The 13,021-nt window shown below is 44.8% G+C and overlaps 1 protein-coding gene across 12 annotated transcripts in view; it reads left to right on the plus strand.

Moving 5' to 3' along the window:
- LOC121232947 (F-BAR domain only protein 2-like) overlaps positions 1 to 13,021 on the plus strand; it is a 114,768-nt gene that overhangs the window by 48,566 nt on the left and 53,181 nt on the right. For all 12 annotated transcript variants that reach the window (XR_005931771.1, XM_041121472.1, XM_041121469.1 and 9 more), the window contains one exon: positions 1,001 to 1,097. Coding sequence is in view for 11 of the 12 variants with exons in the window: in XM_041121472.1 (XP_040977406.1) it covers positions 1,001 to 1,097 (97 nt within the window). In the remaining variant the exon portion in view is untranslated. The remainder of the gene's footprint in view (positions 1 to 1,000; positions 1,098 to 13,021) is intronic.

Genomic DNA, 13,021 nt, shown 5'->3' on the forward strand with positions numbered 1-13,021 from the left:
TTTATAAGTTCAGTATCACAAATTTTACAGAATAAGTTTGAATAATTGTTACATTTTGTGTTGTCAAAATATTTTGTTTTCTGTTAATTTGGAGAATTGTTAGTGTATTTCAAAGTTCTGTTCCACAGATATTAATTAGTACCCATTTCACACATTTCAGGATGATTGTGCTTTTCTTTAACTAAAACTTGAAATTATATCAGTCTGAAAAGCTTCCAGATTTTTGATACGCTTTGGTTTTTATGAGCAAAAGACCTCCAGTAACAGTGTTAAAAGAAGTTTTTATAGTATCTTTTATTTAGATGCAAGTTGGCTTAATTAATAATCCTTATGAGTAGTCCTTAATTTTTTTATGTTCTGAAATGTAGTTTTATTTGTATACACTTAATTTGAGTCACTGTTTTCTTCAGTTTTGAGGTTTTCTGCTAATGAATGGTGGTCACAAGGGTCATGCTATTTATTTCTAAAGCATATACATACTGCATTGTTGGAAAAACTTCTTATTAACAATGTGTGGTTGTTCCTTTATCAGACCAAAACCCATTACAACAGTAATGCTTTTACTCAAACAGGTGGGAACTGTGATAATACAGTGGTAACAGTTCACACCCTTAACTGGTGCTGGCTTAAGAGACTGCTTGTCTTCCTGACGTTGTAGTGGGACACGTTGCTGACAAATTCAGAAAATTATGGATTACAGAAGTGGTTTAGATGGAAGAAATGGAAGTAAATCCTAGCCCTGTCATCAAGCTGTATTCTTTCATTACTCATTTGTATCTGTATTGTACACACAGTTGCTAATACTAATGCAAAGAAGGGATTTCCTTGGTAAAATGCCTATTGATTTTAGGAAGCCCTGTAACATACTTCAGAGGCAAGCATTTTGAACCTTAACTCTAGAGAAAAACACTTTTTAAAGTTAATTACATTCTTTCAATTACTGGTTTTAAAATTCCTTTTGTGTGGTGTGGTTTTTTTTGGTTTTTTTTTTTTTTTGAAGGTGCATGAAGAGTTTATTAATAACATGACAAATACTACAGTTGAGAGTTTAATACAGAAATTTGCTGAGTCAAAAGGAACTGGCAAGGAAAGACCTGGTAAGAGATTAAAAATAAAAGAGTAGGAAATGTTAATTTAAAAACTGTAGATTTCCACTCCTAATAAAAGGTCAAACCCTATTTGTTAATGTGTTATAGTGGTAATGTACTTACAATTTCAAATTCTCAGAATTCATTAGCTTTGATATTAAATGATTCATGAAATTTAGCAACACAATTTATTAAAGTGTAGTATTTGTGTTCACAAAGCATAGCATTGTATAGCTCTGAGTCCCTCTACATAGACCTTCGAGGAAGCTCTTAAACTATACTGCTCCTTGGTACATCACTGAAATTTGTCAAGAAACTGAACTTCCTTGTACAAACTTGCCTCTGCTATGTTCTTCTGTGTAAATTATATTTCCAAACATTATTTAATATGAATTTACGGATATATTCAGAACAGATGTCTATAAAGCTGCTGTCGTGGTTTAACCCCAGCCAGCAACTAAGAACCACGCAGCTGCTCACTCACTTCCCCCCCACTCAGTGGGAGGGGAGAGAGAATCGGAAAAAAAAGTAAAACTTGTGGGTTGAGATAAGAACAGTTTAATAGAAAAAAAAAGAAGAAACTAATAATGATAATGATAACGCTAATGAAATGACAATAGTAATAATAAAAGGATTGGAATATACAACTGATGCACAATGCAGTTGCTCACCACCTGCTGACTAATGCCCAGTTAGTCCCTGAGCGGCGATTCCCCCCAACCCTACTCCCCCCAGTTCATATACTAGACATGACATCACATGGTATGGAATACCCTGTTGGCCTCTTTGGGTCAGCTGCCCTGGCTGTGTCCCCTCCCAACTTCTTGTGCCCCTCCAGCCTTCTTGCTGGCTGGGGATGAGAAGCTGAAAAATCCTTGACTTTAGTCTAAACGCTACTTAGCAACAACTGAAAACATCAGTGTGTGATCAACATTCTTCTCATACCTAGTTCAAAAACACAGCACTGTACCAGCTACTAGGAAGACAGTTAACTCTATCCCAGCTGAAACCAGGACAGTATCCACCCCTTATTCTATACCATTGACGTCATGCTCAGGTCCCATACCTTCAGTTACATCCTGGTCAATCATCATCACCTTTTACCGTCCTTTGAGAAATGTAGAGATATAGTTGTATAAATATATAGAATCATTTAGGTTGGAAAAGACCTTCAAGATCATCGAGTCCAAGCAACAACCATGCCCACTAAACCATGTCCTGAAGTGCCTTGTCTATGCACTTTTTGAATACCTCCAGGGATGGTGACTCAACCACTTCCCTGGGCAGCCTGTTCCAATACCTGACAACCCTCTCAGTAAAGAAATTTTTCCTAATATCTAACCTAAGCCGCCCCTGCTACAACTTGAGGCCATTTCCTCTCGTCCTGTCTCCAGCCACCTGACAGAAAAGACCAGCACCCACCTCTACTACAACCTCCTTTCAGGTAGTTGTAGAGAGCAATAAGGTCTCCCCTCAGCCTCCTTTTCTCCAGACTAAACAGCCCCAGCTCCCTCAGCCGCTCCTCATAAGACTTGTGCTCCAGGTCTGTCGTGGTTTAACCCCAGCCAGCAACTAAGCACCACGCAGCCGCTCACTCACTCCCCCCCACCCAGTGGGATGGGGGAGAAAATTGGGAAAAAGAAGCAAAACCCACGGGTTGAGATAAGAACAGTTTAATAGAAAAAAAAAAGAAGAAACTAATAATGATAATGATAACACTAATAAAATGACAACAGCAATAATGAAAGGATTGGAATGTACAAATGATGCGCAGTGCAATTGCTCACCACCTGCCGACCGGCACCCAGCTAGTCCCCCAGCAGCGATTCCTCGCCCCCACTTCCCATTTCCTATACTAGATGGGACGTCCCATGGTATGGAATACCCTGTTGGCCAGTTTGGGTCAGGTGCCCTGGCTGTGTCCTGTGCCAACTTCTTGTGCCCCTCCAGCTTTCTCGCTGGCTGGGCATGAGAAGCTGAAAAATCCTTGACATTAGTCTAAACACTACTTAGCAACAACTGAAAACATCAGTGTTATCAACATTCTTCACATACTGAACTCAAAACATAGCACTGTACCAGCTACTAGGAAGACAGTTAACTCTATCCCAGCTGAAACTAGGACAAGGCGCCTCACCAACTTGGTCGCCCTTCTCTGGACATGCTCCAGCAACTCAATGTCTTTCCTGTAGTGAGGGGCCCAAAACTGAACACAGTACTCAAGGTGCGGCCTCACCAGTGCTGAATACAGGGGAACAATCACTTCTCTAGTCCTGCTGGCCACACTATTTCTGATACAGGCCAGGATACTATTGGGCTTCTTGGCCACCTGGGCACACTGCTGGCTCATATTCAGCCGGCTGTCAACCAGCACACCCAGGTCCTTTTCTGCCAGGCAGCTTTCCAGCCACTCTTCCCCAAGCCTGTAGCGCTGCATGGGGTTGTTGTGACCCAAGTGCAGGACCTGGTACTTGGCCTTGTTGAACCTCATACAGTTGGCCTCGGCCCATCGATCCAGCCTGTCCAGATCCCTCTGTAGAGCCTTTCTACTCTCGAGCAGATCAAAACTTCCTCCCAACTTGGTGTCATCTGCAAACTTGCTGAGGGTGCACTCAATAAATGTTCATAAAATGTTCGTTGAGTTCATTTAGTTCCTGACTCTGGGCTCCATCTGTCATACCAGTCTTTCTGGGCAGGAGGGATGGTGCAAAGTCCTCTCAGTCGGTAGAGCAGAGTTGGGCTTCAGTGCAGTGTGACGAGCAGGTGACATTGAACGCAGCAGGAGGATGGTGTGCACCGTTGGATTGTTGCATGCTGGAGTCAGTTCTGATTCCATCACTACTGCGCTTCGCTCAGTTTTATCACAGTTTTTTTCTTGCTTGATCTAAGTGATTCTTACTGTAGTACTATGGATATAGCATATAACAATTATAGTAATGATAACATACAGTAGCAGGGTTATATAGCAACTAATATCATACAGGTTAATTCTGGCTATTCTCACCTAAAATCAAATCCCCTTGAGGCACACATCGGACTTCCCCATCTTTTCGCATCACCCACCAAGTGCACCCAGGCCCTTGAATAAAAGCAATCCCACGAATGGGTTTACCTTTGCCTGAGGCAGGAGTAACCCAGACTGTCTTCCCTAACATATTTTTTGTGTGCACTACAGGGACTTTATCCCCTTCTACAGTACGTAAAAATTCTGACTGGGCAGGGCCACCCCGATTGGCAGATCCTCTGGTGTTGACTAACCAGGTGGCTTTTGCTAAATGTGTATCCCAATGTTTGAAGGTTCCACCCCCCATTGCTCTCAATGTAGTCTTTAACAGTCCATTGTATCGCTCAATTTTCCCAGAGGCTGGTGCATGATAGGGGATGTGATACACCCACTCAATGCCATGCTCTTTGGCCCAGGTGTCTATGAGGTTGTTTCGGAAATGAGTCCCGTTGTCTGACTCAATTCTCTCTGGGGTGCCGTGTCGCCATAAAACTTTCTCTTCAAGGCCCAGGATAGTGTTCTGGGCGGTGGCATGGGGCACAGGATATGTTTCCAGGCATCTGGTGGTTGCTTCCACCATTGTGAGCACATAGCGCTTGCCTTGGCGAGTTTGTGGGAGTGTGATATAGTCAATCTGCCAGGCTTCCCCATATTTATATTTCAGCCATCGTCCTCCATACCACAGGGGCTTTAACTGTTTGGCTTGCTTAATTGCAGCACATTTCACATTCATGGATAACCTGTGCGATAGTGTTCATGGTCAAGTCCACCCCTCGGTCACGAGCCCATCTATATATTGCATCTCTTCCCTGATGGCCTGAAGCATCATGGGCCCACTGAGCCATAAATAGCTCACCCTTATGTTGCCAGTCCAGGTCCACCTGAGCCACTTCAATCTTGGCAGCCTGATCCACCTGTTGGTTATTTTGATGTTCTTCAGTGGCCCGACTCTTGGGTACGTGAGCATCTACATGACATACTTTTACAACCAGATTCTCTAGCCGGGACGCAATATCTTGCCACAGTGCGGCAGCCCAAATGGGTTTGCCTCTGCGCTGCCAGTTGCTCTGCTTCCATTGCTGTAACCACCCCCACAGGGCATTTGCCACCATCCATGAGTCAGTATAGAGATAGAGCACTGGCCACTTTTTCAGCAATGTCTAACGCTAGCTGGATGGCTTTCACCTCTGTAAATTAACTTGATTCACCTTCTCCTTCAGCAGTTTCTGCGACTTGTCTTATAGGAGTCCATTCAGCAGCCTTCCACCTCCGATGCTTTCCCACAATGCGACAGGACCCATCAGTGAACAGAGCATATTGCCTCTCATTTTCTGGCAGTTTATTATACAGCGGGGCCTCTTCAGCATGTGTCACCTCCTCCTCTGGTGACATTCCAAAATCTTTGCCTTCTGGCCAGTCCGTGATCACTTCCACAATTCCTGGGCGACTGGGGTTTCCTATGCGAGCTCGTTGTGCGATCAGCGCGACCCACTTGCTCCACGTGGCATCAGTTGCATGATGTGTAGAGGAGACCCTCCCTTTGAACATCCAGCCCAGCACTGGCAGTCGGGGTGCTAAGAGGAGCTGTGTTTCAGTACCAACCACTTCTGAGGCAGCTCGAACTCCTTCATATGCTGCCAATATCTCTTTTTCAGTTGGAGTATAGTGAGCCTCGGATCCTGTGTATCGCCGACTCCAAAACCCCAGGGGTCGGCCTCAGGTTTCCCCCAGTGCTTTCTGCCAGAGGCTCCAGGTAGGGCCATTCTCCCCGGCTGCAGGATAATAGAGCACATTCTTAACATCTTGTCCTGCCCGGACTGGCCCAAGGGCTACTGCATGAACAATCTCCCGTTTAATTTGTTCAAAAGCTTGTTGTTGCTCGGGGCCCCATTTAAATTCGTTTTTCTTCCGGGTCACTTGATAGAGAGGGCTTACAATCAGACTGTAATTTGGAATATGCATTCTCCAAAACCCCACGACACCTAAGAAGGCCTGTGTTTCCTTTTAATTAGTCGGTGGGGACATAGCTGCTATTTTGTTGATCACATCCATTGGGATCTGATGACGTCCATCTTGCCATTTTATTCCTAAAAACTGGATCTCCTGGGCAGGACCTTTGACCTTACTTTCTTTTATGGCAAAACCAGCTTTCAGAAGGATTTGGATTATTTTCTTCCCTTTCTCAAAGACTTCTTCTGCCATGTTGCCCCATACAATGATGTCATCGATATGTTGCAGGTGTTCCGGAGCTTCACCTTTTTCCAGTGCAGTCTGGATTAGTCCATGGCAAATGGTGGGGCTGTGTTTCCACCCCTGGGGCAATCGATTCCAGGTGTACTGGATGCCCCTCCAAGTAAAGGCAAATTGTGGACAACACTCTGCTGCCAGAGGGATTGAGAAAAACGCATTAGCTATGTCAGTTGTGGCATAACACTTGGCTTCCTTTGACTCTAGTTCGTATTGAAGTTCTAGCATATCCAGAACGGCAGCGCTCAGCGGCGGGGTGACTTCATTCAAGCCACGATAGTCAACTGTTAGTCTCCACTCCCTATTAGATTTCCGCACTGGCCATATGGGACTATTAAAGGGCGAGCGAGTTTTGCTGATCACTCCTTGGCTCTCCAGTTGGCAAATCAACTTGTGGATGGGAATCAGAGAGTCTCGGTTGGTGCGATATTGCCGCCGGTGCACCGTCATGGTAGCAATTGGCACTTGTTGTTCTTCAACCCTCAGCAACCCCACAATCAAAGGGTCTTGAGAGAGACCAGGCAGGGTAGACAGCTGTTCAGTGCCCTCCGTCTCCAAGGCAGCTATACCAAAAGCCCATCGATACCCCTTTGGGTCCTTAAAATACCCTCTCCTGAGAGAGTCTATGCCAAGGATACACGGAGTCTCTGGGCCAGTCACAATGGGGTGTTTCTGCCATTCATTCCCAGTTAGGCTTACTTCAGCCTCCAATACAGTGAACTCTTGGGATCCCCCTGTCACACCAGAAATGCAAATGGGTTCTGCCCCTTTATAACTTGATGGTATTAGAGTATACTGTGCGCCGGTATCTACTAGAACCTTGTACTCCTGTGGGTCTAACGTGCCAGGCCATCGAATCCACATAGTCCAATAGACCCGGTTATCCCTTTCCTCCACCTGGCTGGAGGCAGGGCCCCTCTAATTCTGGTCAGAGTATCCAGTACTCACTTCTCGTAAAATTGGCTCAGGAGTCCCTTCAAGAGGATCAGAAATAAGATCAGCCCTTCTACTCTGTTTGGAAACTGGAGTGGCATTTTTCCTGGCAGAATCCCCTTTTGTGGTGGTTTTTCATCTCAACTCACGTACCCGTGCATCTAGGACCGAGGTAGGTTTTCCATCCCATTTCCTCATGTCCTCTCCGTGGTCACATAGGTAAAACCACAGGGCACTTTGTGGTGTGTACCTTCTATATTCTCTCTCTTGGGCAGAGGAACGCTCACTCCTAATAGCTGAGACATTGGTCCTTACAGGTGGGGAGTAGGACGTATCGTCTTTGAATTGCTGGAAATCCCAGGACAGCTTCTCCATAGCCGAGATGCAGGCTTGTAGGGAGGTTGAGAGATTTTCTTTGTATCGCTGGAGTTGGTGAGCCATTTCATCCACTGTCGGTGCCTCTTCGTCTTTCCAGGTCATTATCACCATTGTGTTGGCATAGGACGAATGTGCGCTCCGTACAACTTTTTGCCACATGGGTCGTGTGCATTGGACTTCGTCTGGATCTTTGGGTAATTGTGCATTGTCTGGGTCATAATAAATCATCTCTAGCACGGCTAATTCTCTCAGATATTGGATACCTCTTTCCATGGTGGTCCACTTGCTTGATTGACATATAACATCTTCCTTGAAGGGGTACCTTCTCGCTTGACAGGAGTTGCCTCCAGAGGCTGATGGCTTGTGGCCCTTTTCTAATTGCCTTGTCAATGCCACCTTCCCTGGCAAGCAATCCCAGCTGCTTGGCTTCCCTACCTTCTAATTCCAGGCTACTAGCCCCATTGTCCCAGCATCAGAGCAGCCAGGTGATAATGTGCTCAGCTATATGGCGGCCAAAATCTTTTCGCGCATCCCGCAGCTCACTCAAGGATAGGGATCGGGTGATTATCTCTGGTTCTGCCTCTTCCTCCTGTTCCCGTGATGACCCTGGTTCACCTTCATCCTTTGCTAAGCGAGGTGATTTTTTTGTATATTTCTTTTTCTATACGGGGGCAACTGATACTGGTGCAGGTTGGTTCGCTGGTTCAGTTGCAGTAGCAGTCGCCAGTGTTTGGGTAGCCACACTGCCTGTCGCCTTGTTAGATCCAGAGACCTTCTGTTCCCCTTGAGGGTACTGAGTGGTGTCGAACAGGGCTTCATAGGGATGGGCTAGGCCCCAGCACATTGTAGTGATTTGTGTCTCTCTGGAGTTGCCAGGGTGACAGCATACTTTTCCCAAATATTTTACTAGTTTTTCTGGATTCTGCACTTGTTCAGTGGTGAATTTCCAAAGCATTGGAGGTGCCCACTGTTCTAGGTACTTGCCCATACTACCCCACACAGCCTGCCATTTATAATTATCCAGCCTCGGGGCAGATCTCTGGGTGATCTTCTTCAGTAGTTGTTTAACCTTAAACAAGCCTGAACCACATTGAGGAACATGCTAGTTCCTAGCAATAGGACCATGCTGGTTTCAACATTCCAAGGGTATTCAAATTTTTCAAAATTCTCAAATGCCATTGTAAGTAGACTAGTGTGGCAGAAAAAGACTTAATTGCAAGGTTCAAGCGAACGACTTGACCTTCACTCACAGACTTAACTGCAAGGTTCAAGCAAATGATTTATCTGAACTTCACTTACAGGCTTAACACGCCACTATTGCAGGTTTTACAGATACAATGGAGGAATGCACTCTTGCAATTTTTTAAGGCAAGAGTAGTACACTATTACAACCACAAGCGATTCACAGACAACTACAAGCACACACATGTTTACAAACTTAAAGCATAAACAATATTCACTTACCCCTCCAGGTAAGGGGTCTCAATCCCAGGGAAGCTACCTCGACCGGCGTCCCCATCAAGGGGGGGGAAGGGTCTCCTTCACAAGCCAACTGTATAGTTGGAGAAGTGACCCCCCCCCATTTCCAACCTGAATCTTAGAGTTTTTATCCCCTGACTTGTGGAATGGTGTGTATGACTATGCCTGAGTGGATTATGATATATGCCTAAATGGATTATGTATATCTGAGTGGAGTTTCCCCTTATCTTTCCTTTTTTGGTCTGTGATTGTTTGAATACACAAGGTTGTAATTTGAAAGTGAAGCTGAAACCCTCCAGGTTTTGTTTTTTTTACCTTGCTTCCTCAGGCAACTGAATAGTGGTTGGATTGAGACTCAGGGCATACTATTTGTTAAGGGATTTCAAGGCTCAGTTCAGGTTTTGGTTCTTTGAATGGTGCAGCCACTGCCCTGTTTACTTTAGGGTTTATCAGACAACCCAGGGCTAAGCTGTCTACACAGCTCCCCGTGAGTCGTCTCTGCAGAGACAGGGCCTCAAGGCAACCCAAGGCTGGGTCGCTTTTGTAACCCCCCATGAGTCGCCTGTGTGCACTAGACATGGTGAAACTCCTTTGTGAACTATGAGCCGGACAATCCACACAACTAGAGGAGAAGGGAAAGGTGAAGATAGGTGTCTCGCCCATAGATTGGCTCTCCGGGGAGGCAAAGTAAATAGTATAATTATTAATAGTTTCCCACAGATGGCTCCCGAAGTGTAGAGGTGACAACAATGCTGAGTGCAAATACCAGATTAATCCCACGACTGATAATTTTATCATACCATAAGCCAGTAATACACAATATATTAAAGTGAAAACCTTAATCCACCTCCCACGGATGATAAGCAGCAGCACAGGGACTACATACAGCAAGTGAGGTCATACATAACAGAACTCTAAAAAGGAGTGCCACAACTCTAAATGCTCATAAATCAACATTGTGACTAGCGACTATTAAGCCAATGTAATGAATGTTTGTAACAAATTTGTTTTAACAAGCTCTGGTCAGGTCTGTTGTTATCTCAACCCTTTGTGCCCCATGTTTGGCGCCAAAATGGACTGCTGTGGTTTAACCCCAGCCGGTAACTAAGCACTACGCAGCTGCTCACTCACTCCTCCCCACCCAGTGGGATGGGGGAGGAAATCGGGAAAAGAAGTAAAACTTGTGGGTTGAGATAAGAAGAGGTTAATAGAACTGAAGGGAAGAAACTAATAATGATAATAACAACAATAATAAAATGAGAATAATAATAATAAAAGGATTGGAATATACCAGTCATGCACAATGCAATTGCTCACCACTCGCTGAACGATGCCCAGTTAGTCCCTGAGCGTCAATCCTCCCAACCCTACTCCCCCCAGTTTATATACTAGACATGACGTCACATGGTATGGAATACCCCTTTGGCCACTTTGGGTCAGCTGCCCTGGCTGTGTCCCCTCCCAACTTCTTGTGCCCCTCCAGCCTTCTTGCTGGCTGGGCATGAGAAGCTGAAAAATCCTTGACTTTAGACTAAGCATTACTTAGCACCAACTAAAAACATCAGTGTGGTATCAACATTCTTCTCATACCTAACTCAAAAACATAGCACTGTACCAGCTACTAGGAAGACAATTAACTCTATCCCAGCCAAAACCAGGAGACGTGTATATATAAACTTGTGTATACTACATCAAAATGATTATAGAAAGATAAGTAATAACCCTTGTTTCACAGTGCTAACTTGCTAAACTTTGTTTTTACTTTTGTTGCTTCAGTTGCAAGTTACGGTTTCAAATACAGGCCAAGGGGCTAATTCTTAGTAGGGGATGAAAGTAATGGTGTCTGTTTGCATGTGTCTTCTGCTTTCTTTGCATTTGCACAAGTGCTGGTGTGATTCTGCCTTTTTAACTCCCTCAGTAAGGTCTTATGGAAAATCACTGTTTTTCTGCAACTTTGCTCCCTAAAATGGTTCATAGCAGGGTTAAATAAATTCTAGGCTTAGCCAGATTGAAAGAATGAGGGTTAAGACTGCCCTTTGCAATGACAACTGACTTACCTTGTGTCATCTTATTGCGAATCCTGATTTAGGATCCTGGTGACTATGCAAATTTGTTGCAAATGGGTAATTTAGATCGCTTAAAGAACCACTGTCAAAGGTATCAGCAAAAGTGGTTTTATTGAAATATGATGTTGTAAAAGTGTGACTTAACAAAGTTCGATGGCAAGGTTCGCTCTATTACTGTACTGCACAAAGGATATAACAATGATTCAAAGTTGCCAAGACAAAATCTTAGTGCACTATAATACAAGGTTATGTGCGATATCAGTCATTTACCAAAGATCTGCAGTTGGTAAGAGGTCTCTGCCTCGAGGAGCAACTTTGAGAGGCGTCCCAGCTCAAGGGGAGATCACCGCTGTGCAACCAGCTGCTTAGCAGGGAGAGCTCAAAGGCGACTCACTTAGGCTGTCATATTTATGGCTCGTAGTTAAATTGCATACAATGGGAGAGGTGTGCACAAAACTCCTTGTACCCACAATTTTCTTTGTTCCTTGATAAATGAGTCTTGGAAGAACCACCTGCTATTCATGTGTTAATCGCATGATTGGTGTTCCAAGCTCATAGGCATCGATGCTCACTGTGCCACTCTGCTCTTTTGTGGGTTTTCAGAGAACAGTTTGGAACTAGAGAACCTCTTTGCCTGGTTACGGCTTGGGCCTTTACCTGCTTTGGAGCCTGTACGAAACTACCGCTAGTTTGGTTAAGGAATTGAGTGCATCTGTCACACAACTATAATGGGAAGCCATAATAATGAATTTATTTAGATATGGCACTTAACCAGTTTAACCTCTGCTTTTTTGTCCCTTGTCGTGTGTCCCGTCCCACTTGGTGGGGGCGATCTTTTAGATAGTCTGTTGCTGCACACAGGAGTTGCAACAATGAATCAGGAGGGACAGGGAAAATTTCAACACCCCATTTTGCTCGGTGACTCCCAGGGCAGGAGTCATGACAATGGCTCTTAGATGCTCGAAATATGTTTTATTTAACATTGACTTATAACACAAGTGTGGCTAAACTTGGTGTAGCAGATATTTCGAATAAAAAAACTTGACACTTAACAGCTGTAGCAAAATATTCCTAACAACAAGGTAGGAGGAAGAGAAGAGATGAGAGAGAAGAAAGAGAAAAAAGGCAAGGTAAGTATCACCACCCTTGGATCCAGTGAGGAGTCTCTGTAGTAACTGTCCGGATTCCTCAGGCAGCAGGGCACTGTGCCTGGGGGTTGGTCCCCCCCCTTTTTATACCCTTGTCCAAGAGCCCTTCGTGCAAGCGTTGTGGGGTTTTCTCGAAAGTTCTTGAGGAGGGAGTGGGGGGGGTCGCTGATGCCCCCTTATCCCATTTAACTTGTTTACACAACCACTGTGGTAAGGGCCTGTGGCAAAACTCCGAACCTGTGACAAAACATCCAAAGCGCAACCGCTAGAAAACTTCCCAGAAACAGTTCACTACCCTACCTCCGCAGGGCACATCCTGTTTTGTCTGCTTGCGGCTACTTGCTTGGTTGTTTGAGACAAAATGGTTGCCAGTCTCGGTCCCTCACATCGTGGTTTAACCCCAGCCAGCAACTAAGCACCACACAGCTGCTCACTCACTCCCCCACACCCAGTGGGATGGGGGAGAGAAACGGGGGAAAAAACCTAATAAAGCTCATGGGTTGAGATAAGAACAGTTTAATAGAACAGAAAAGAAGAAACTAATAATTGTAATAAAAACAATAATAAAATTGCAATAATAACAAAAGGATTGGAATATACAAGTGATGCACAATGCAATTGCTCACCACCCACCAACCAATGCCTAGTTAGTTCCTGAGCAGCAATCCACCCAGGCCA

Source organism: Aquila chrysaetos (assembly GCF_900496995.4).
Source record: "Aquila chrysaetos chrysaetos chromosome W unlocalized genomic scaffold, bAquChr1.4 W_unloc_2, whole genome shotgun sequence".
NCBI lineage: Eukaryota > Metazoa > Chordata > Aves > Accipitriformes > Accipitridae > Aquila > Aquila chrysaetos.